General features: G+C 56.3%; 2 protein-coding genes across 2 annotated transcripts in view; one reads left to right on the top strand and one right to left on the bottom strand.

The window, feature by feature from the left end:
• Window positions 1–7,982, top strand: part of IPO4 (importin 4) — an 8,773-nt gene extending 791 nt beyond the window's left edge. The window contains exons 3-30 of the mRNA XM_007447881.1: window positions 103–193; window positions 271–312; window positions 759–888; window positions 977–1,156; window positions 1,407–1,472; window positions 1,578–1,679; window positions 1,766–1,849; window positions 2,110–2,274; window positions 2,375–2,428; window positions 2,587–2,696; window positions 2,986–3,094; window positions 3,256–3,385; window positions 3,572–3,685; window positions 3,805–3,918; window positions 4,149–4,269; window positions 4,400–4,511; window positions 4,620–4,735; window positions 4,845–4,922; window positions 4,999–5,056; window positions 5,155–5,260; window positions 5,362–5,555; window positions 5,697–5,738; window positions 6,107–6,232; window positions 6,323–6,531; window positions 6,638–6,770; window positions 6,851–6,955; window positions 7,657–7,726; window positions 7,852–7,982. Coding sequence (XP_007447943.1) covers window positions 103–193; window positions 271–312; window positions 759–888; window positions 977–1,156; window positions 1,407–1,472; window positions 1,578–1,679; window positions 1,766–1,849; window positions 2,110–2,274; window positions 2,375–2,428; window positions 2,587–2,696; window positions 2,986–3,094; window positions 3,256–3,385; window positions 3,572–3,685; window positions 3,805–3,918; window positions 4,149–4,269; window positions 4,400–4,511; window positions 4,620–4,735; window positions 4,845–4,922; window positions 4,999–5,056; window positions 5,155–5,260; window positions 5,362–5,555; window positions 5,697–5,738; window positions 6,107–6,232; window positions 6,323–6,531; window positions 6,638–6,770; window positions 6,851–6,955; window positions 7,657–7,726; window positions 7,852–7,982 — 3,092 coding nt within the window. The remainder of the gene's footprint in view (window positions 1–102; window positions 194–270; window positions 313–758; window positions 889–976; window positions 1,157–1,406; window positions 1,473–1,577; window positions 1,680–1,765; window positions 1,850–2,109; window positions 2,275–2,374; window positions 2,429–2,586; window positions 2,697–2,985; window positions 3,095–3,255; window positions 3,386–3,571; window positions 3,686–3,804; window positions 3,919–4,148; window positions 4,270–4,399; window positions 4,512–4,619; window positions 4,736–4,844; window positions 4,923–4,998; window positions 5,057–5,154; window positions 5,261–5,361; window positions 5,556–5,696; window positions 5,739–6,106; window positions 6,233–6,322; window positions 6,532–6,637; window positions 6,771–6,850; window positions 6,956–7,656; window positions 7,727–7,851) is intronic.
• A 403-nt stretch (window positions 7,983–8,385) lies between these two features.
• On the bottom strand, window positions 8,386–14,302 carry REC8 (REC8 meiotic recombination protein). The gene is made up of 18 exons (XM_007447878.1): window positions 14,247–14,302; window positions 14,078–14,146; window positions 13,818–13,960; window positions 13,658–13,733; window positions 13,445–13,565; window positions 11,898–11,973; window positions 11,460–11,539; window positions 11,128–11,221; window positions 10,945–11,017; window positions 10,779–10,864; window positions 10,589–10,638; window positions 10,117–10,263; window positions 9,752–9,818; window positions 9,482–9,648; window positions 9,253–9,301; window positions 8,926–8,989; window positions 8,524–8,833; window positions 8,386–8,415 (listed from the first exon to the last, which is right to left on the bottom strand). The coding sequence occupies exons 1-18, from the start codon at window positions 14,300–14,302 to the stop codon at window positions 8,386–8,388; spliced, it is 1,758 nt and encodes a 585-aa protein (XP_007447940.1).
• Window positions 14,303–19,977: the final 5,675 nt, after the last annotated feature.

Below are 19,977 nucleotides of genomic sequence, written 5' to 3'. Positions count from 1 at the left end.
CTCCCTGCTGAGTTTCCTATAGTACGCCACATGTCAAGCCCCAGCTCCTGCCCTCGGCGACCCGGTCAGCACCTTCCTGCCCAGACCCTCACGTGCCTGCTTCCTCGTCCCAGATCCGCCAGTTCGCGGCCGTACTGACCCGCAGACGACTGAGCACCGGCTGGCGACGGCTGGCGGCCGAGCAACGGGAGAGGTGGGTTGGGCCAGGGGTGGGGCCGGGCCGGGCTGAGGCGGTTCTTGGGTACCAAATGCTTGCCACCTGTGTTCTAGCATCAAGTCTCTGATCCTGACGGTCCTCCAGAGAGAGACAGAGTAAGTGCTTATCTGCCTCCTCTCAGGGCCCTAACTGACTCTAGGCTGAGAGCTTCTCAGGGTTTCTGCCTTCTTTTTCAGCTCCAGGCTGGCTCTTGGGGGGCAGGGACTTAGGTTTTAGACCAAGGGTGGAGGAACGACTCTCGAGCTGTATTAAAGACGAAAGTTCTTTAATGGGCTTTACAGTGGGCTGTGATGGTCTGCCAAAGCCGAGTCGGAAGAACAGAACTGAAATTCAGCATGAGTGAGGTCACCCTCACCAGACTGCACACCTACTGTGCTGCTAGTGTCTCTCTGAGACGTTGTCTTCTGTGTCCCAACTTGGCAGAGGCCCTGTGCGCACACCTGGAGGTTTCTCTCCTGGCCACTCCGTGGAGGCAGGGCCATCGCATACAGGGAAGGGTACTGGAGGGTGATTGGGGGTGGGGAATATCTCCTGTTTGCAGGCATTCTGTGAGTCTTAGCCTGGCCCAGCTCACAGCTACCGTTTTTCGAAAAGAAGGCCTGGAGGCCTGGCCTCAGCTCATGCAGCTCCTTCAGCACAATATCCACAGCTTCCACATCCCCGAGAGAGAGGTACTATCACATGGTTGGTGGGAGGAAGGGACCCAGAGGCTGGATAGACCATGTAAGCTTTTCCCTCTCAACCCCTATTCCTGGGCAGATGGGGCTTTTGCTGCTAAGTGTGGTGGTGACCTCCCGGCCTGAGGCCTTCCGACCCCACCACCAGGAGCTCCTTCGGCTTCTGAACGAGACCCTTGGTGATGTGGGCTCTCCTGGACTCCTCTTCTATTCCCTGCGCACTCTGACCACCATGGCTCCTTACCTTGGCACTGATGATGTGGTGAGATGTGGGCCTTCACCTTCCCTGGCCCACTACCCTCGGGCTTTCGTGTCCTCACCCTTGCGGGATGCAGAGCTACTTAAGGTTCTTTCTCTGCTTTTTGTCCTGCCTAACAGTTGAGAGGGGCTCCTGTGGGTGGCTGTGCCTAGGCTCCTCCTATGTGCAGGCTTCGAGGAAGCTGCTAGCTTCTGGGGCTGGAGATTAGGCTGCATCGTGCTTTCTGTGATTTAGCTCATCTTGTGTCCTCCAGCCTCTTGTGCGAATGTTGGTGCCCAAGCTCATCGTGGCTGTGCAGACCCTGATCCCTGTAGACGAGGTGAGGACATTCGGGTAGGAGCTCTGTTGGAAGGAGGGTGCAGGAGCATTCAGCCTGGGCCACTGAAGCAGAGCATAGTAAGCCCGTGACTTCTCTGTCTGGCAGGCAAAGGCCTGTGAGGCCTTGGAGGCCCTGAATGAATTGCTGGAGTCAGAGTTGCCCATCATCACCTCCCACCTCTCAGAGGTCCTCACATTCTGCCTGGAGGTGAGCCTGGGGTCGGCACTGTCCCTGCTGCTTGTTCTGCTGGGAGTTTCCTTGCCCGTTTCTGATTCGAGTTGGTCTCTGGGCAGGTGGCTAGAAACGTGACCCTAGGTGATGCGATACGTGTGCGTATTCTCTGCTGTCTCACTTTCTTGGTCAAAGTCAAGAGCAAGGTGAGTGCTTTCTGACACACATCACCCCATCTCCATCTTCTTAGAACTCCATCTCACTCTTGGAGCTTTCTGTCCATCTGGGGTTATGTAAAGTACCATAGCTAAGATGTTCCAGGCTGGGTCTGGACTCAGCCCAGCTCTTGGCTGGGAGATTGGGAATCTCCTCCTGGACCCCCTGTGGCCTGGAAGGCTGGAATTTCTAACGTGAGTCCATCTTGGGAACAGATTCTCAGGGACACTGTTCCATTCTCCCTTTTAAGGCCTTACTGAAGAGTCGCCTCCTACCACCCTTGCTGCACACCCTTTTCCCCATCATGGCTGCTGAGCCCCCCCTGGGTCAGCTGGATCCTGAGGATCAGGATTCAGAGGAGGAAGAGCTGGATTTTGGACTGGTGGGGGAGACGCCCAAGCACTTTGCCATTCAGGTGGGATGTGGGACAGGGGCCGGGGGCAGGGGTGTTAGGTCGTTGGGGGAGGTTGGGGGGCAGAGATGGAGTCCAGCAAAGTCTCCGTGTCCTTTTCCAGGTCGTGGACATGCTGGCACTCCATTTGCCCCCTGAGAAGCTCTGTCCCATGCTGGTAAGTGTGGCTTTGTTCTTCCAGTGCTCCTACCCCTGGGTTTGCCTAGTCTCCCGAGCCTGAGGATGTTTGGGCCCTGGTAGGTGTGGAAGGCCTATTGCCGCGGGAACAGGCAGGCTCGTGTTGGGGTTTTAGGAGAGTGCCATCTGCTCCCCTAGATGCCCATGCTGGAAGAGGCTTTGCGGAGCCAGAGCCCATACCAGCGCAAGGCTGGGCTTCTCGTGCTGGCGGTGCTCTCTGATGGAGCCGGGGACCATCTCAGGCAGAGGTATTTGTTCCCCTGTCTTGGAGTGAGGGTGGGCCATGGGGAGGAGGACCACACTGCCCACGGCAGTCGTGGTCTCCACTTGTCCTTTGAGCCTAGTCATCAATAGTGTCTGCTCCCACATTCAAGTGTTCTGGTTTGGAAGATACCCCAGCTGTCAGGGTCAGCGGGTGGTGCTCACCATCTGGTGACAGAAAGCCTTGGTTTTCCCAGGGGAAACAGCAGAATGGCTCAGCCCAGGGATCTCAGGTCCTGCCCCTCAGACTCCACCCTCTTGTCCCGCCCCATCCAGACTGCTGACCCCACTGCTACAGATCGTGTGCAGGAGCCTGGAGGATCCGTCACAGGTTGTGCGCAATGCTGCGCTCTTTACCCTGGGCCAGTTCTCAGAGAACCTACAGGTCAGCAAGGCCGATGTGGGCAGCCACTGTTTCAGAGTCCCCACCTGCCCCAGAGACCAGCTTCCCCTCAGCCCCATCCCTCAGGCATCCCTGCTGCCATCAGTACTTAGGTGCGTGGCTTGCAGCTGAGCTGACTCAGGCCGTCTTTCTCCTTCCCCCAGCCCCACATTCGCAGCTATTCCGGGGAGGTGATGCCACTGCTCCTCGCCTACCTGAAGTCCGTGCCTCCTGGGTGCACACGTCACCTAGCCAAGGCCTACTATGCCCTGGAGAGCTTCGTGGAGAACCTAGGTGGCGATGCCCTTTGCGGGTGTGAGGGAGGGGATGGGGCTGTCGCTTTGGCTGAAGGGGGCAGGAGGTGGGGAGCGAGGCTCTGCCCATGGTGGGGAGAGGGATGTGGCAGGGCCACAGGGAGGGTCGGCCTGGAGGCAGGTAGGAGACCTGGGTTGGTTGGTAGAGGGGTGCCCTTTCCCACAGGGCCTGAAGTGCAGCACCACCTTACGGAGCTCATGGAGTGTATGTTGCAGCCTCTGAGGAACCCCAGCAGCTCCCGGGCCAAGGAGCTGGCTGTGAGCGCCCTGGGGGCCATTGGTGAGTCGGAGGCAGGAGGTGGGAGCATGGGTTCACTCCGGGTGCCTGCGGCAGGTGGTGCCTGCGGCAGGTGGTCCCTGCTCACTGTCCAGCTCTGATTCTGCCCTTCCGTGCCGCAGCCACGGCTGCCCAGGCCTCCATGCTGCCCTACTTCCCCACCATCGTGGAGCACCTGCGGGAATTCCTGTTGACAGGCCACGAGGACCTTCAGCCTGTGCGGATCCAGAGCTTGGGTGAGCGAGGCACTCCTAGGCCAGCTTCCCAGTGCTGGGGAAGGGCCGAGGCTCACCTGTCGTTCACGAGAGTGCCCCGGGGCAGCTGTGCTTGCACCGTACCCAGGAGTAGAAGGGATTTGTGAATCCCCCCACCCCCGCCCAGCTATCTCTGGTCCATCAGGCCTTGGCCCTGCACACCTCTGGCCTAGTGCCTCATCCTGGTGCTAACCGAGCCCTTGCCTCTGCAGAGACACTTGGGGTACTGGCGCGAGCAGTAGGGGAGCCCATGAGGCCCCTGGCTGAGGAATGCTGCCAGCTGGGGCTGGGCTTGTGTGACCAGATAGACGACCCTGACTTGCGGCGCTGCACGTGAGTGAGCCCTCACCCCGCCCCGACCCAGACCCCAGTCCTCTGGTTCTGGACCGTGGGTTCCCCAGGCTCCCCCATCCTGTCTGGCTACAGCAGGTAGGACTATACAGCTTCCGCCTGTCTCCGCCAGGTACAGCCTGTTTGCAGCCTTATCGGGGCTGATGGGTGAAAGCCTCGCTCCCCACCTGCCACGAATCACCACACTCATGCTGTTGTCACTGCGTTCCACCCAGGGCATTGTGGTGAGCAGACAGGGTGGGCTGAGCCAGGTGGGGACGGCCGGGCCTGGGATGGGATCTCTCTCCTGGGCCCAGCTGAGCCAAAGTCCCTGCTGTGCCTCCCCATTCCAGCCTCAGTACGCTGGAAGCAGCACCTTCCTTCTGTTTGACGACGAGTGCGGTGGGGAGGAAGAGGAGGAGCTCGTGGAGGAGGACGAGGAAGAGGAGGAGGACTCGGAGGTCTCAGGGTGCGGAGGCTGCCGTTCTGGTCTGGGGGATCCTGGCTTGGACAAGGGCCCAGGGCCAGCTCTGCTTCTCCTGGCGCCTGATTGCTGCTGCCTCCCCACCTTACTCTAGGTACAGCGTGGAAAACGCCTTCTTCGATGAGAAGGAAGACGCCTGTGCTGCGCTGGGGGAGATCTCTGTGAATGCCAGGTGAGCGTCAGCCTCTCCTCGGCACTGGGAATCTCTCCTGGGAGCCCCTTCCCCATGGCGGTGTGTCTGTCCACAGTGTGGCCTTCCTTCCCTACATGGAGACTGTCTTTGAAGAAGTGTTCACGCTACTGGAGGTGAGTGGGGCGGGGGGCGGGACGGGTGGGGTCTGGGGGCTAGGAGCTGTGCCGGCCCTGCATGCAGCACACACGTCCTGCCCCTCCTTGTGCCGCAGTGCCCTCACCTGAGCGTGCGGAAGGCAGCCCATGAGGCCCTGGGTCAGTTTTGCTGTGCGCTGCACAAAGCCTGTCAAAGCTGCCCCTCGGAACCCAACACTGCTGGTGAGAAGGCGAGGCTGGGGCCCGGCTGGGGCCTCTGGAAACAGCGGGTGGGTGGGGAGGGTGCAGGGGCTGGCCAAGGCTTCAGCCAGTCGTGTCCCCAGCTCTGCAGGCTGCCTTGGCCCGGGTGGTGCCATCCTACGTGCGGGCAGTGAACGGGGAGCGGGAGCGCCAGGTGGTGATGGCCGTGCTGGCGGCCCTGACAGCGGTGTTGCGTGGTTCTGGGAGCTTGGCGTTGCAGCCCCCTGGGCGGCTTGCTGAGATCTGCCACACACTCAAGGCTGTGCTGCAGAGGAAGGTGAGGGGCTGGTGGGCTGCAGGGTGAGGTGGCGGCCCAGCCTTGGGTGGGGCTAGCCGGAGGCTACCAGTCCAGCTTCCACCCACGGAAGGGAGAAGGGGCAGGAGAGCCCAGACTGAGCTGAGTGCCCTCTTCCTGCAGACAGCTTGTCAGGATGCCGACCAGGAGGAGGATGAGGACCATGTAAGAGCTACGGGTGTAAACTGGAACCAGGCAGCCCAGTTGGTCTCCACGGGGCGAGGTGGACAGTGTGCTTGGCTTGGCCTGGGGGTACGGGGCTTGCTAAAAGATTGGCAGTGGTTCGGAACAACCAACCCCACTCCCACTAAGGCTTCCCGGGGGTGGGGATTCCAGGCAGGCTTGGATTGATAGTGGGAGTAGGAGGACCAGGAGGGAAAGCTGGGCTGCAAACAAACCCAGCCTGGAAGGAGCCAGTCCTGTCAACCAAGGGCAGCCCTCAGGGAGACCACCTGCAGCCGTGGAGGAATACGGTGGGAGGTGCCCCCAGTCTGAGCTGGCCCTGGTGTCCAGCCTCTGACCTGGCCCTGCAGGCTGAATACGACGCCATGTTGCTGGAGCATGCTGGTGAGGCCATCCCTGCCCTGGCCGCTGCGGCCGGGGGAGATGCCTTTGCCCCCTTCTTTGCCGGCTTCCTGCCATTATTGCTCTGCAAGACGGTGAGTGCTCTGTTTTCTGCCTGTGCACCCTGTGCTCAGTTCCCCACTTGGTCCCAGTCCCAGGCTGACTCGCACTCCTCACCCCACCAGAAACAGGGCTGCACAGTGGCAGAGAAGTCCTTTGCGGTGGGGACGCTGGCGGAGTCCATTCAGGGCCTGGGTGCCGCCTCGGCCCAGTTTGTGTCCCGGCTGCTCCCCATGCTGTTGAGCACTGCCCGGGAGGCGGACCCCGAGGTGCGGAGCAATGCCATCTTTGGGCTGGGCGTGCTGGCAGAGCACGGGGGTCGCCCTGCCCAGGAGTATCCTCGGCTTGCAGGAGGGGGCCCAGATGGGGTTGGGAGGGTGTCCCTGGGGTTTGGGATGGGAGCAGTCTCCCCGTGTGCCTGTTCCTTGACTGTGAACCAGACACTTCCCCAAGCTGCTGGGGCTCCTGCTGCCCCTCCTGGCAAGGGAGCGCCATGATCGTGTCCATGACAACATCTGTGGGGCACTTGCCCGCCTGCTGATGGCCAGTCCCACGAGGAAACCAGAGCCCCAGGTGAGGGGTGGGGGCGTCAGGCAGGACCAGGGAGCTGAGGAGGGTGCAGGGCTGGAGGCCAGAGTCTTCTGTGTGTCCAGGTGCTGGCTGCCCTGCTGCACGCCCTGCCACTGAAGGAGGATTTGGAGGAGTGGGTCACCTTAGGGCACCTCTTCAGCTTCCTGTACCAGAGCAGCCCTGACCAGGTAACCCTGATACTGGGGCCCTTAGAGGGGGTTTGATGCTCCAGTCTCATTGAAAGGCAGGGTTGGCATCAGTTTAAGCTGCTCTTCTCGGCTTTCTTGTTGCTGTGCAAGGATTGGCAGCCAAGGCCTTTAAGCGGGGAGGAGGGGCTTCCTCTCACCGCGTAGCATTTTTCCTCAGGGAGGTTTCATTTCTACCCTCTGGTCTGAGCCAGAAGTCACAGCTTTCCTAGGTCGATTTCCTAGACCAGGCTCTTCGACTGTGCTCCATGGAGCCTGGGCCCTTTGGGCCACCCCACCATCCTTTCCAGTCAGAGCACCTCTGCTTTCTGAATGAGATTTGTCTGCATCCAGTGGCTAGCTTTGGGACGCATGTCCCAGTGCTCTTGTGTCCATCACCTTTGTCTTACATCTTCGCAGACTACTGTGTGGGTGGAGCTCCTGAGTGTCTGGGCTTCTTTTGGTCTTAAGGCTGTGATTTCAAATACCTTTGGTCACGGTCTCATGCTCTCCGAAAAACAAAACACATTACCACCACCCTGTTTCAGGGTTCTTCTCATGGTTCACGGTTTTTTGGCATGTGTGTTAATCAGCATTGCTCAAACAGCCCAGGTGGGAGACTGCCTCTCCGGGGCTCCTACCACCCACCCCAGTGCTGGGGCCCAGGGGTGCTTCTGCCCGAGTCAGCCCTTCTTTCCCGACAGGTTGTAGGTGTGGCTCCAGAGCTCCTGCGCATTTGCAGCCTCATCCTGGCTGAGAACAAGGTCCCACCAGGTGACGGTGGCAGTTGTGGGCAGGGCTGGGGGGAGGCGGGGAGCAGCAGGGCTCAGGGGGCCTGGGGCAGCTAGGGGTGGGGGGCCAGCCCTCCCCAGACTCCTCCCCCTTCACTCTCCACCCAGACACCAAGGCGTCGCTGCTGCTGCTGCTCACATTCTTGGCCAAACAGCACGCTGACAGCTTCCGCTCAGCACTGGGCTCCCTGCCTGGCAACAAGGCCCAGGAGCTCCAGGCCATCCTGGGCCTCACCTAGACTGCGGGCTGCAGCTGGGCCAGAGAGAACAGAGCCTGCCCACGCCTGAGGCCAGCTCTCTGCCCAGTTCCAGCTCACGCCTTACCAAAGATTCTGGGCCTGGGCCTCATACCCACTTGGAGTCTCAGCCCTATTTGCTGCCTTACTGGGGTGGCCGCTAGGGCTGGGTCTGTCGTGCTGGGACAATACAAACGGAGTCATGACACCATCCTGTAATAAAGGCAGTTTATTTTCTTCTTGAACAGTAGTGCTGGGAGCAGGAAGGATAGAGATCCGTGTTCAGAAGTGAGGCAGGACATTGTTTACCATAGCCGGTTCCCTGGCAGCTTTGTAAATTGGCTCTAACCGCAGTGGAATCGGGGCCCTGGCTGGATCAGGAGGCGCCCATATGGTTCCTCTTGTTTCACACAAAGGATCTGCTGTGCAGCAAGCACTGGTCAAGAGGGGAGAGGGCTGGTCAGAGGAGAGGGTCCCTACAGCAGCCGCTGGCCTGTGTGTCCACTCCCCACCCCCCACACAGGCACACACGTTCCTCGCTCACCCAGGAGCAGGTAGAAGACCCGGGCGGCCACCTTGCGGGGACTGAGAGGTGGCACCAGGCTGCTGAAGTCAGGCTCCCTGTTGGCCTGCAGCTCCCGTGCCACTGCCCTGTGGGGGTCACGAACTGTGAGCTGAGGCTGCAGCCCAGGCCGCCCACGGAGGCATTCCCTTCCTGGTACCTGTGCACAGCCTCCAGCGAGAGCGGCTCAGGCTCTGGGGGCAGCTCCACAGGCATCTCCACAGGCACCTCAGGGAGCTCAGGCACCACGGGCAATGCAGGGGCTTCTGGCTGCTCTGCCTCAGCCCAGGCCCTAGGAGAACACGGGAGTTGGGTGGAGCAGGGAAAGTGGCAGCTGTGACAGTGACGAGGGGCACACCCATCCTAGCTGGGGCTGCCGCTTACCAACGTTCTTCCAGGGGGACGAGGCTGATGCGGGTCTTCTCCTCAGCCGCTTCTAGGGAGATCTCTGTCAGGGAGAGGGGAAGGTCCTGAGTGGGTTGGTTTGCATCTGAGCAGTTGGGATTTGGGGGCCACCTGGTCCACCTGGGTGCCAGAGCTGGCAGTGACTTGTTAAAAGCACGCAGGGGGTGGGGGGAGGGGACTGAAGAGACTCAGTCTGTGCTTCCTTATGTTAAGTGCGCTGATGAGAACTGTCAGCAGTTGGGGCACCAGTTTCCTGGGACAGTGGTCAGGGTGGTGGTCTCCACCATCCCTTTTCCAGATACTTACCTGAAGGCAGCACGAGGGGCCCACTGGGCTCCAGGGCCTCCCTCAGGACCTGGAGATGACAGAAGGAGAACTAAGACCCCAAGCCATCACAGAAGCACCGGGGGCAGGGGTGAAGCAGGTCTAGCCCTGAACCAGCCTGGCTGGGACCTGGTGCCCATGGCTCACGTGGGCAGAAAAAAGCAGGCTGTTGGAGCTCGGGCAAAGCAGGAAGGAGTGAGGGTGCCGTTACCTCGATATCGCTCGGAGTTTCAGCCTTTCTCCTTTCCTCCTCAGCTGCCGCCTCCCTCTCAGCTTCCTCTTCCTCAGGCTCAGGGGGCGGCCTTCTCCTGAGTGCTAGCGGGAGTGGCTGGGCACAGTGGGTCCAGAAAGCCAGCAGTTCTTGGGGTAGCCGGCCAGCTGAGGACGGGGCAGCATGGAGAGGGTTTGAGGCGTGAGGAACACCAGGAGTGAGGGATAGGAGTTCAGAGGATCCCACACACCAGCTCCCACCATTCCTCACAGTGAGTCGGGGTTCGGAACAGCTCTGCAGGGCTCGTGATCATTCTCTCAGGAGGCTGCACCATTGGCTGTGTGGTGGGAAAGGCCAGAAGCCCGGTTAGGAAGGAGCCACTGCTCCTTACCCACCTGCAGTGCCTTGTTCCAGGGCCTCTGGCCTGCTAGCTCTTTCAGGCTCGTTCTCTGCTCGTTGCTAAAAGGACTTTCAACTGATGCCCTTGGATGTGCTAGACGGGGTAATGAAGTGGTATGTGGGCAAACCTCCAACATGTGCACTTTGGGGACTGTTCTCATGGCCCCCCTGGGAGTTTAGGAGGCCCAACGTGTACCTGCCTCCCTCCATCCCTCCAGAGCCTGGGCTGTACTCACACACTCCCGGCAGTGGGCTCTGGTTTGCATTTGTTCCAGGAATTCCTTCCGGGGTATCTGGGTCTCCCGGTCCCAGAATAATAACTGGCGGCGGCGGCGGCGAGCAGGTGGGCTCCTGGGAGGTGGGGAGACTGGGGGCCTCCTCCGCTGAGGGGGGAGGGGAGGTGGGAGCAAGGCTACCCGTTACTCCTTTCCCTGTGGTCTTCGTGGACTGCAGACATGCCCCAACCTGCCGTCCCTAGCGGTGCCCTGGGAGAGGGCTTGGGTGGGGCCTCTGGGAGCGGGTGCAGCTCCCACCCTGTATGAGGGGCCCATCCCGATCAAATGGGGTGTGGACAGGGACACCTTTTACTAATTTGCTCAAAGGCCTATGGAAGCTAGCAGTGGCCTTTGGCTTGGGGAAACTGAAAATGGGTGAGCAGTTCTGGCAGACGAGGGCGAAAAGGAGGCAGCTTGGAGGAGCATTACTCACCTCTGGGCTGGGTGGGGCTGGCAGACGCAGCTCCAGCGGGGGTGTTACCTCTGCAAAAACACTCGAGGTCCCAGCTCTGCCCCACACCCTTTGTCCTCAAAGCCACCCAGGCGAGATGCTAGAGAGTCCTCCCTTCAGCAAGTTAGAATACGGGGCCACTGGGAAGGACCCTGGCATGGCAGGTACTCACCAGGAAGTAGGGCCTCGGGCTCCCAGCCTGGTGGCTTCAGCTCCTCGGGGACCCGAGCTGGAAGTGGCTCTGCAGCCTCCTCCACCCTGAGGGGAAATGGGCAAGAGAATGAAGATACCCTCCCAGCAATGACCCCTACCTGGCCCCAGGGGGTTCCTGCCCTTACTCTGCAAGAGCTAGAGGTGAGGGTGGGGGGCTTGTGATCTCCCTCTCTGGGGCCCGGAGCTCCTCTTTGTACTCTGTGAAGAGAAGGTCAGGGCTCAGAACACAGAAGAGATGGGAACACTGCCCAGCCCAGACTGCCGACCATCCAGCACCGGGCGGGCCCTACGTGGCCAGATGGACCTGCCTAGCCGACGTTCCTCTAACAAGATGGCTTCCTCCTCCTCTGCGATCAGCAGGTCCAAGTCTCGGCGGCTGATCTCTGGGAGGTCCCGTTCACCCTGTTAGGAGAGGGAGAACCAAGGTGAGGGGACTCAATTCCATTTCTGTCTGAGGGAGATGCCACAGGGCTGGGCCAGACCGAGGAAGCCCGTGGGTGCTCCGGCGCTGGGGGCAGTGGTGGGGAAACGGAGGTGGAGAAGGCAGGACTCCGGGGGCATAAGGAAGCAGATGCAGGGGGGCTGGGCCAGCAGAAGCAGGACTCGGGCCTCAGGCTCCGTGTGCAGGGGGTCAGCTCACCTCAATCTTTAGCATACGTATGGGCTCCACCTCCAGGAGCGTGATGGCCTCGGGAGACGGTGCAGTGACCAGAATCTTTTCTGGAGGGGAGGGAAGTCACACCAGCCCCTGTTTCTTTCCAAGTCCCCCCACCCACGTGGTAAGGCAAAAGCATGGACTCTGGAGTCAAGTCCACCTGGGTTCTAGTCAGGCCCCAGCTAGTCACTGGCAAGCTGACCCAGGGCACATCGCTTAACCGCTGTGGGCTTCACTTTCCTCATCTGTAAACTGGGGATAATAATTCTGATCTCATAGGACTCTTGTGAGCAGTAACGACATTATACACATACAGTGCCCCTCACAGGGCCTCGCTCCTGAAAGAAGCTCAAAGACAGTGATTTCCTTCAGCTTTTAGATGTTCCTCTACCTCTCACCAAAGAGAAGGCTCTCTCTGCTCACCTGGCTCTATAGGAACTTCAGGAGGGATCTCTTCAAGAACTCTCTCTGGGGTCACAGCCTCTAGGAGGTGTTGAATCTGTGGGGAGGGATTGGGGACAAAAGATAGGGTTCAGCTTCAGCGCCCTGCTTCCCCACTTTCACAACCTTATTCAGACAATGGACTGGACAGTGATAGCCCTTTATGTCTAATTCTGTGGCACTGGCAGCAGCATGCAGTGAACCCACTCACCATCCTGTTTCCTTTCCTCCCGTTCCCGCCCCGACCCAATCATCTAGACTGTGTTAATCTGTCTGTGAAAGAAGCAATGCATCCTTATGTCAAGTGCTGGGGACACAGAGGGAACAGAAAAGATTCTTGAGCTTAAGGACTATATGGTCTAGTGGGGAGGCGAGTTTGTATACCACCCCAGCAAGAGCCAGCCAAAGGATGCTGTCCACCTGAAACTAGCACAACACTGTAAATCAACTACACTTCAATAAAAGTTGTTTTGAAAAACAAAATAATTTAAAAAGAAAGAGTCAACACAAAGGATAAACAAGGCCCTAGTGATGTGCTGAGTTCTAGAACAACATTTGGTTCTGGCCAGGAGCGGTATAAAGACTTGATAGAAAAGTGTAGAAACTGAGTGCGGTCTGTAAGAGAAAAGGGGGTGACCATTATGGCCTAGGGAAACAGCAAAAGCAAAGAAGTAAATGTGGCATCTTTGGGGCATAGAGGCCAGGCTGGTGTTTGGGAGCCAAAGATGCCCAGGGGATGTGCTGAGAGATGTCTAGGGATGGCTACCTCTGGACCAGGGTATGGAGAGCCTTAAATGCTAGTATTCTGTTGGCAGTAGGGAGCAACTGGAGGTGTCCTTTTTTTTTTTTTTAACAAAAGCAATCTTAAGTTTTCCAAAGGACAGGACAGTGAAGTCCTAGCAGCCAGAGAGAATGCTTGATGTCTTATAGCTGTTGTTTCTCAGAATTGTGAAAATCAGAGTTTGTCAGTTGATTTTTTTTTTTTTTTTTTTTGGCGGTACGCGGGCCTCCCACTGTTGTGGCCTCTCCCGTTGCAGGGCACAGGCTCTGGACGCGCAGGCTCAGCGGCCATTGCTCACGGGCCCAGCCGCTCCGCAGCATGTGGGATCCTCCCGGACCGGGGCACGAACCCGTGTCCCCTGCAACGGCAGGCGGACTGTCAACCACTGCGCTACCAGGGGAGCCCTGGAGGTGTCTTTGAAGGAAGGAAGTAACACTGTCTAAGCTGTTGGGGTGTTAGGAATGGATGGACAAGGACATGAGAAACCCGGTGCCGAGGGACACTAAGGGTGTGGAGGGTGTGGATTGGGGGCTTGGCTCTTGGAATGGTGTGGAGACAAGAGCTGCCTCTAGGTTGGTCCTGAATAGGTAAGTGCAGTGCAGCAGACTTGTCTGGATGGGTCCACCATGGCAATTGCACTGCAATGACTTCTGTGGGGCAGAGCTGTAGCAGGCTCCCATCCCACCCCCACCCAAGTGTCAGACTGGCAACTCATCAGTCTGAGGTGTCCAGGGGGAATGAGACCTACCTGAGGGATTCTGAAGGGACTGGGCAGTCTGGGTTCCACAGACATCATCCCAAAAAAGGGGTCTGGAGCATCTTCCAGAGTCTCCATCCTGACCAGGTGGTTAGGCAGCAGCAGGCTGGGTCTGAGGGAGAATGGGGGCTGTCAAGGACTGAGGCCAAGCAGGGAGGTTCCCTTCCAAAGACTGGGTGGTCCCAGTCCCAGGGACACACTCACGGCTCAGTCTCCACCATATCAATGCGGATCTGCAGCTGGGCCCGGTGCAGGCGCTCCAGGATGTGCTGGATGTCCTCTGCGGGCAGGGAGGACAAGATAGGGTGCCAGCCCACGGGAGGGCAACTCAGCTCTGCCCCACCTCAGAGCCTTCTAGCCTTACCTACAAGGTACTGGCATTGTTGAGAGTAGACCCGAATGACGCCGATCTGGAGCTGGGCTGAGAGATAAAGGGAGAAGCGGGGCCGCGGCAGACCTGGCAGCGGGGGCTGCACTCGTACCAGCACGTAATTGAGGATTTCCTCGCTGGGGGAACGATGCACCCTGATCACCGCTGCGCCAAAGACCAGCCCCACAGCCCAGCGTAATCCATCCCCTGACCCACAATGGCCCCAGGCCCCTCTTGCCTTTTCTGGGCCTTACCAGGTCTTCACCACGTTCACCTTCAGGTATTCGCGCTTCACCAACCGGGTGCCGCGCGTTGCTGCTAGCCTGGAAGAAGGACGAGGAGTGAGGATGGAAGAGAAGCCCTCAGGCTGGGATCCCTGGGCGCCCCTCCCGGTGCGCCCACCCTGGCTCAGCCCTCCCTTACCAGATGGTGGCGAAGCAGCCCGTGTGGCGCTGAAGCACGCTGGGATAGTAGAACATGGTCCCTCCGGGGTTGCACCGTCGTCTACACCACTCTTCCGTTCGGATCTCAGTCCGAATTCTTCAGGGCACAGGATTTCCCAACACCCGTCGGAGACAAGGATGTGGACAAGCGGCGCAGCGAGTGCACCCAGAATGCCAAATAAACGAACCGATAAATGATGGGTGGATAAACGATTAAGGGGATAAGTAAATGGAGACGCACACTGGATACACAGGAGCAGGGACACTCTCTCCGTCCGCCCTGGGCCGGTTCGCACGCTGCGTGGGTGCTTCGTACTTACTGGGGCCTCGCGGGCTGGGTTCCAGATTGGAGATGCACAGCTCCGCGACGGGAAGCCCGAGCTGCGACCCAGACCAGGTCCGGAGGGAGGACGGGTGTCCTCCGCAGAGAAGCCGGTCTCTCGGCCTTTGCACAGCTTCGGCCCCTACCCGGTCCCGCGGCTGCAGGGCTAGATCCCGCCGCAGGGAGCGCGTGCTCTGGTGCTCTGCGCCTCCCTCCTCATTAGATGGCGGCGGCCCCCAAAGCAGCCAATGGGGAACAGGGTCAGCTTGGGGGCACTCGCTGCAGGGCGCCAAGTAGGCTGCCTGGTTGGAGGCCACAGGGGGGCTCCCGAGGCAGGCAGCGAACCAATGGGAAGAACCCTGCACGCACGGGGGTGGGGGGTGGGGGGGGGGGGGGGCATTGTGAGGTGTCCCGACCAATGGGCTGGGGGGTGGGGGGTGGGGGGGGCATTGTGAGGTGTCCCGACCAATGGGCTGTCGTCCTCGCCTGGGCAACAGGGGTTCCTCAAAGGTGCTTCTCTGCGGACCAATGAGCGGGGAGCAGACCCCAGCCTCACCTGCAGCGAGCCTGGTAACAAGGGTGCTTCAGCTACCGGGGAGGTTGCAGGGCAACCGCCACGCCCTGTTTGGGGCGCCTGACCTGCGGTTAGACCTTGCCTTTTTCCCCAAATCCCACAGAGTAGCAATTGGTTGATCCGCCTTTGTTCCCAGCCTAGGGCCTATGGTGAGCTAGGGAGGTAGAAACGGGTATGAGGTGGCCTTGGAGCCGCCCCAGGTCGTTGGGGAAGAAAGACCTCACAGGAAGCAGCGAGGGCACGGGCCGGGTCATTTCCTAAATTTGAACAGTTTAGGTTGTGGCATTCCTCACCTGGCTGTTTTCCAGTTGTGAATGTTTTCCTGGCTGAGACTTCAGTTTTGCTGGATGCAGGGCATACTTCTCGGCATACAAAAGCTGTTTTGTCTCAAAAATTCTTTGTGTAATATAAGTTGTATGGTTGTAGTTACAAATATCCCATTCCCCATGCCTCCTGCCTTCGCACAGCCATTTCTTTGGCCTAGAATATCCTTCCCAGTCTTGACTCCAGGGCATGCTTCTGCCTCTTTTATTAAGACTCAGCTCTTCACACCATACACAAAAATAAATTCAAAACGGCTTAAAGACTTAAATAAGACATGACACCAATAAAACTCCTGGAAGAGAACTAGGCAAAACATTCTCAGACATAGACTTTAGCGATATTTTCTTAGATCAGTCTCCCAAGGCAAAAGAAATAAAGCCAAAAATTAACAAATGGGACCTAATCAAACCTAGAAGCTTTTGCACAGCAAAGGAAACCATAAACAAAAGGAAAAAACCTACCGAATGGGAGAAAATATTTGCAAACTATGTGACCAACACAGGCTTAATTTCCAAAATATACAAATGGCACATACAACGCAATATCAAAAAAACCCAAAAAACCCAATCAAAAAATGGGCAGAAGACCTAAAGAGTCGTTTCAACAAAGAAGACATACTGATGGCTCACAGGCACATGAAAAGATGCTCAACATCGCTAATTATTAGAGAAATGCAAGTCAAAACTATTTATTTTACTTTATTTAAAAATATTTATTTACTTTGGCTGCATGCAGAATCTCTTAGTTGCAGCATGCAGACTTCTTAGTTGAGGCATGCAGACTTCTTAGTTGTGGCATGCGGACTTAGTTGGGGCATGCATGTGGGATCTAGTTCCCTGACCAGGGATCGAACCCCGGCTCCCTGCAGTGGGAGCATGGAGTCCTACCCACTGGATCACCAGGGAAGTCTCCCCAAACTATTAATACAATAAGGTATCACCTCACTTCAATCAGAATGGCCATGATTAAAAAGTCTACAAACAATAAATGCTGGAGAGGGTGTAGAGAAAAGGGAACCCTCCTACAGTGTTGGTGGGAATGTAAATTGGCATAGCCATAATGGAAAAAAGTATGGAGGTTCCTTAAAAAACTAAAAATAGGGACTTCCCTGCTGGCTCAGTGGTTAAGAATCCGCCTGCCAATGCAGGGGGCACAGGTTTGATCCCTGGTCCAGGAAGATCCCACATGCCTCAGAACAACTAAGCCCCGCAGAACAACTAAGCCACATGCCGCAGAACAACTAAGTAGTGCGCCACAACTACTGAGCTTGCACTCTAGGGCCCGTGAGCCACAACTACTGAGCCTGGGTGCCACAACTACTGAAGCCCGTCGCCTAGAGCCTGTGCTCCACAACAAGAGAAGCCACCGCAGTGAGAAGCCCGCACACCACAACGAAGAGTAGCCCCCACTCACCACAACTAGAGAAAGCCCACGCGCAGCAAGGAAGACCCAATGCAGCCAAAAATAAATAAATTAAAAAAAAAAATAAAAAACTAAAAACAGAGCTTCCTATGATCCAGCAATCCTGCTCCTGGGCATATATCTGGAAAAGACAAAAACTCTAATTTGAAAAGACATGTGCACCCCAATGTTCATAGCAGCATTATTTGCAACAGGCAAGATGTGGAAGCAACCTAAGTGTCCATCAACAGATGAATGGATAAAGAAGACGTGGTACATATATACAATAGAATACTACTCAGCCATAAAAAAGAACAAAATAGGGCTTCCCTGGTGGCGCAGTGGTTGAGAGTCCGCCTGCCGATGCAGGGGACACGGGTTCGTGCCCCGGTCCGGGAGGATCCCGCGTGCCGCGGAGCGGCTGGGCCCGTGAGCCACGGCTGCTGATCCTGTGCGTCCGTAGCCTGCGCTCCGCAACGGGAGAGGCCCGCGTACCGCAAAAAAAAAAAAAAAAAAAAAAAAAAGAACAAAATAATCCTTTTGCAGCAACATGGATGGACCTAGAGATTATCATACTAAGTGAAGTCAGACCGAGAAAGACAAATGATATCACTTATATGTAGAACCTAAAAAAGAATACAAATGAACTTATTTACAAAACAGGAACAGACTCACAAACATAGGGAAAAAACTTACGGTTACCAAAGGGGAAAGGGGAGGGAGGGATAAATTAGGAATATGGGGTTAACAGACACACACCACTATATATAAAATAGATAACCAATAAGGACCTACTGTATAGCACAAGGAGCTATATTCAATATCTTGTAATAACCTATGATGGAAAGAATCTGGAAAAATATATAACTGAACCACTTTGCTATACATTTGAAAGTAACACAATATTGTAAGTCAACTATAGTTTAATTAAAAAAAAAAAAAAGACTCAGCTCTTATCGCAGCCAAGCTGACCCTATTTTATTTTGTTCCTTCAATCCGGGAACTCTTGAGAGGTTCTTGTTTTCTCCATTAGTGCCTGAAACCTAGCTCAGCAAATGTTTGTCAGAGGAATGTGCAATTACCCTAAATTTACAACCACAGAATATCAAGGCTGAACGGGATTTCAAAATCTAGTCCAAGACTTGCCTTTACAGATGAGAAAACAGAGGCCCATATGGACTGTTTGTTCCAGACCACACAGCTCCTTAGTGGCAGCCTGGTTGGGTGGGAACTCTGCTCTTCTGAATTCCAGTGTTCCCAATCCCTATTCCATGGTGCTTGGCTAAATTGGTTTCTACATGATACTTACAAATTGTTTCGATCACTGTACATATACTGTCAGTGTTCATAAGTGTTCACGCTGGGGCACAAATATGATAAAGTGGGGGCACCTGCCCTTAAGGTGCTTAGGACCTAGTTTAAGAGATAAAGGACAGAGTAATTTGCTCATTCATCTGTCCATTCATTCAACAAGTATTTATTACATGCCTACCATGTGCCAGGCACTACTCTAGACACTGGGGATACAGCAATGAACAAAACAAGTCCCTGTTCTCATGGAATAGGGAAGGAGTGACGATAAACAAGTAGACAAATAGAAATGTGTGAAGTGGTAATCAGTGCTATGAAGAAAAATGAGGCAGCATAAGAGAATAGAGAATAGTGAGGGCTGCTATTTGGGTTGGGTGCTCAGGGAAGCCCTCTCTGAAGAGAGGGGGCAAGTCATGTGCTTAACTGAAGGAAGAGTGTTTTAGACAAAAGAACCAGCAAGTGCAAAGGTCCTGAGACAGAAATGTCTGGTGGGTTCAGGGAGCCTGGAGCAAAGTAACTGAGGAGAAGAATAGCAAGGGGTGAGGTTAGAAAGGAGAATGGGTCCATATCACCTTGAAGGCCATTGTAAGGATTTGGGCTCTTACCCTGAGTGAACTGAAAGCCAATGGAGGATTTCAAGCAGAGGAATGACATGATAAGATTTATGTGTTAAGAGGATCTCTTCTGTGTTGAGAATGGGCTGAAGGTGGACAAGAGTGGAAGCAGAAAAGATGTGGAAGGAAGCAGAAAGGTGTGAGAGATGATGGTGTTTGAACCAGTCTTGGTTAGGGAAGCAGAGTCAGATTCTGGATAGATTTTGAAGGGAGGAATGATAGGATTTGCTGATGGGTTGGATGTGGGGTATAACAGAAAACGAAGTGAAGGTCCAGGAGGGATTTCAGCAGGGCCTGTGCACCTGCACACTCAGTACCCAATTTCCTTACTGCCTATGCAGATGCCTGTTGGGGCTCCTGGCTTCTCAGGATGACAGTGAGGAAGGTCCAAGGAGGCAAAGGCGCAAAAGCAGTGAAGTTTGTCAGGTGAGACAGCAAGAAGTTCCTCAAGAATCTAGACATCCAGATTTGATCATGTCAGTGAGCCACTCAAAGCTTATAAAAGTGACATGACAGGAAGGAGCTGGTCTGGGAGGCTACCTCTCTGCCAGTTTGGTGTCATGTACGGGAAGCGGGAAGCTGGAGGCTGTGGTAGTCGGGTTAAGCGGTGAACTAGTCTGGTGGAGATGAGTGTAGGATGAGGTAGGATGACTGGTGGCCTTGTGAAGAACTACCAGTTTGGGAGCAAGATAAACACGGGGCAAGGGAGAGTGGTGTCGGTGGATTTGGACCCCTGGGATCCCAGCAGACAGAGTGCTGGTGATGTGGCAGTCTAGGCCATGTTGTCTGTCGTGGTGCTCAGGTAGAGTGAGGAGACCTGTTTGGGAGCAGCCTTCAGTTGGGGTGACAGTGCCCCAGGTACCAGGAGAAGAGGCACCAGGGCATGGTCTGCCCAGGGCACAGGAGGCTCAGCCACTCTTCCCTGATTTCCTCCCCTGCCAGGCCCCAGGGCCTCCAGCTCATCATTTCAGGTCTGTTCATTGAGACCTCCAGGCCAGAGTCCAACCCTAGGCTGAATCGGAGCCCTCTAGCCAAGGACTGTGGACACCAGATTTCCCTTATGAAGGTGGCTACAGTGGCCATAGGCTCAGTGCCCCTCTTTTTGGCTGACCCCAACCCTCTCCCTAATCCTGGTTGCCTAGAGGGTACAGAGAGCCAGGCCCAG

Source organism: Lipotes vexillifer, unplaced genomic scaffold (genome assembly GCF_000442215.2).
Source record: "Lipotes vexillifer unplaced genomic scaffold, Lipotes_vexillifer_v1.1 scaffold558, whole genome shotgun sequence".
NCBI classification, from domain to species: domain Eukaryota; kingdom Metazoa; phylum Chordata; class Mammalia; order Artiodactyla; family Lipotidae; genus Lipotes; species Lipotes vexillifer.
Note: the sequence above shows the minus strand (reverse complement) of the source record. Positions and strands in the feature narration are given on the sequence as shown.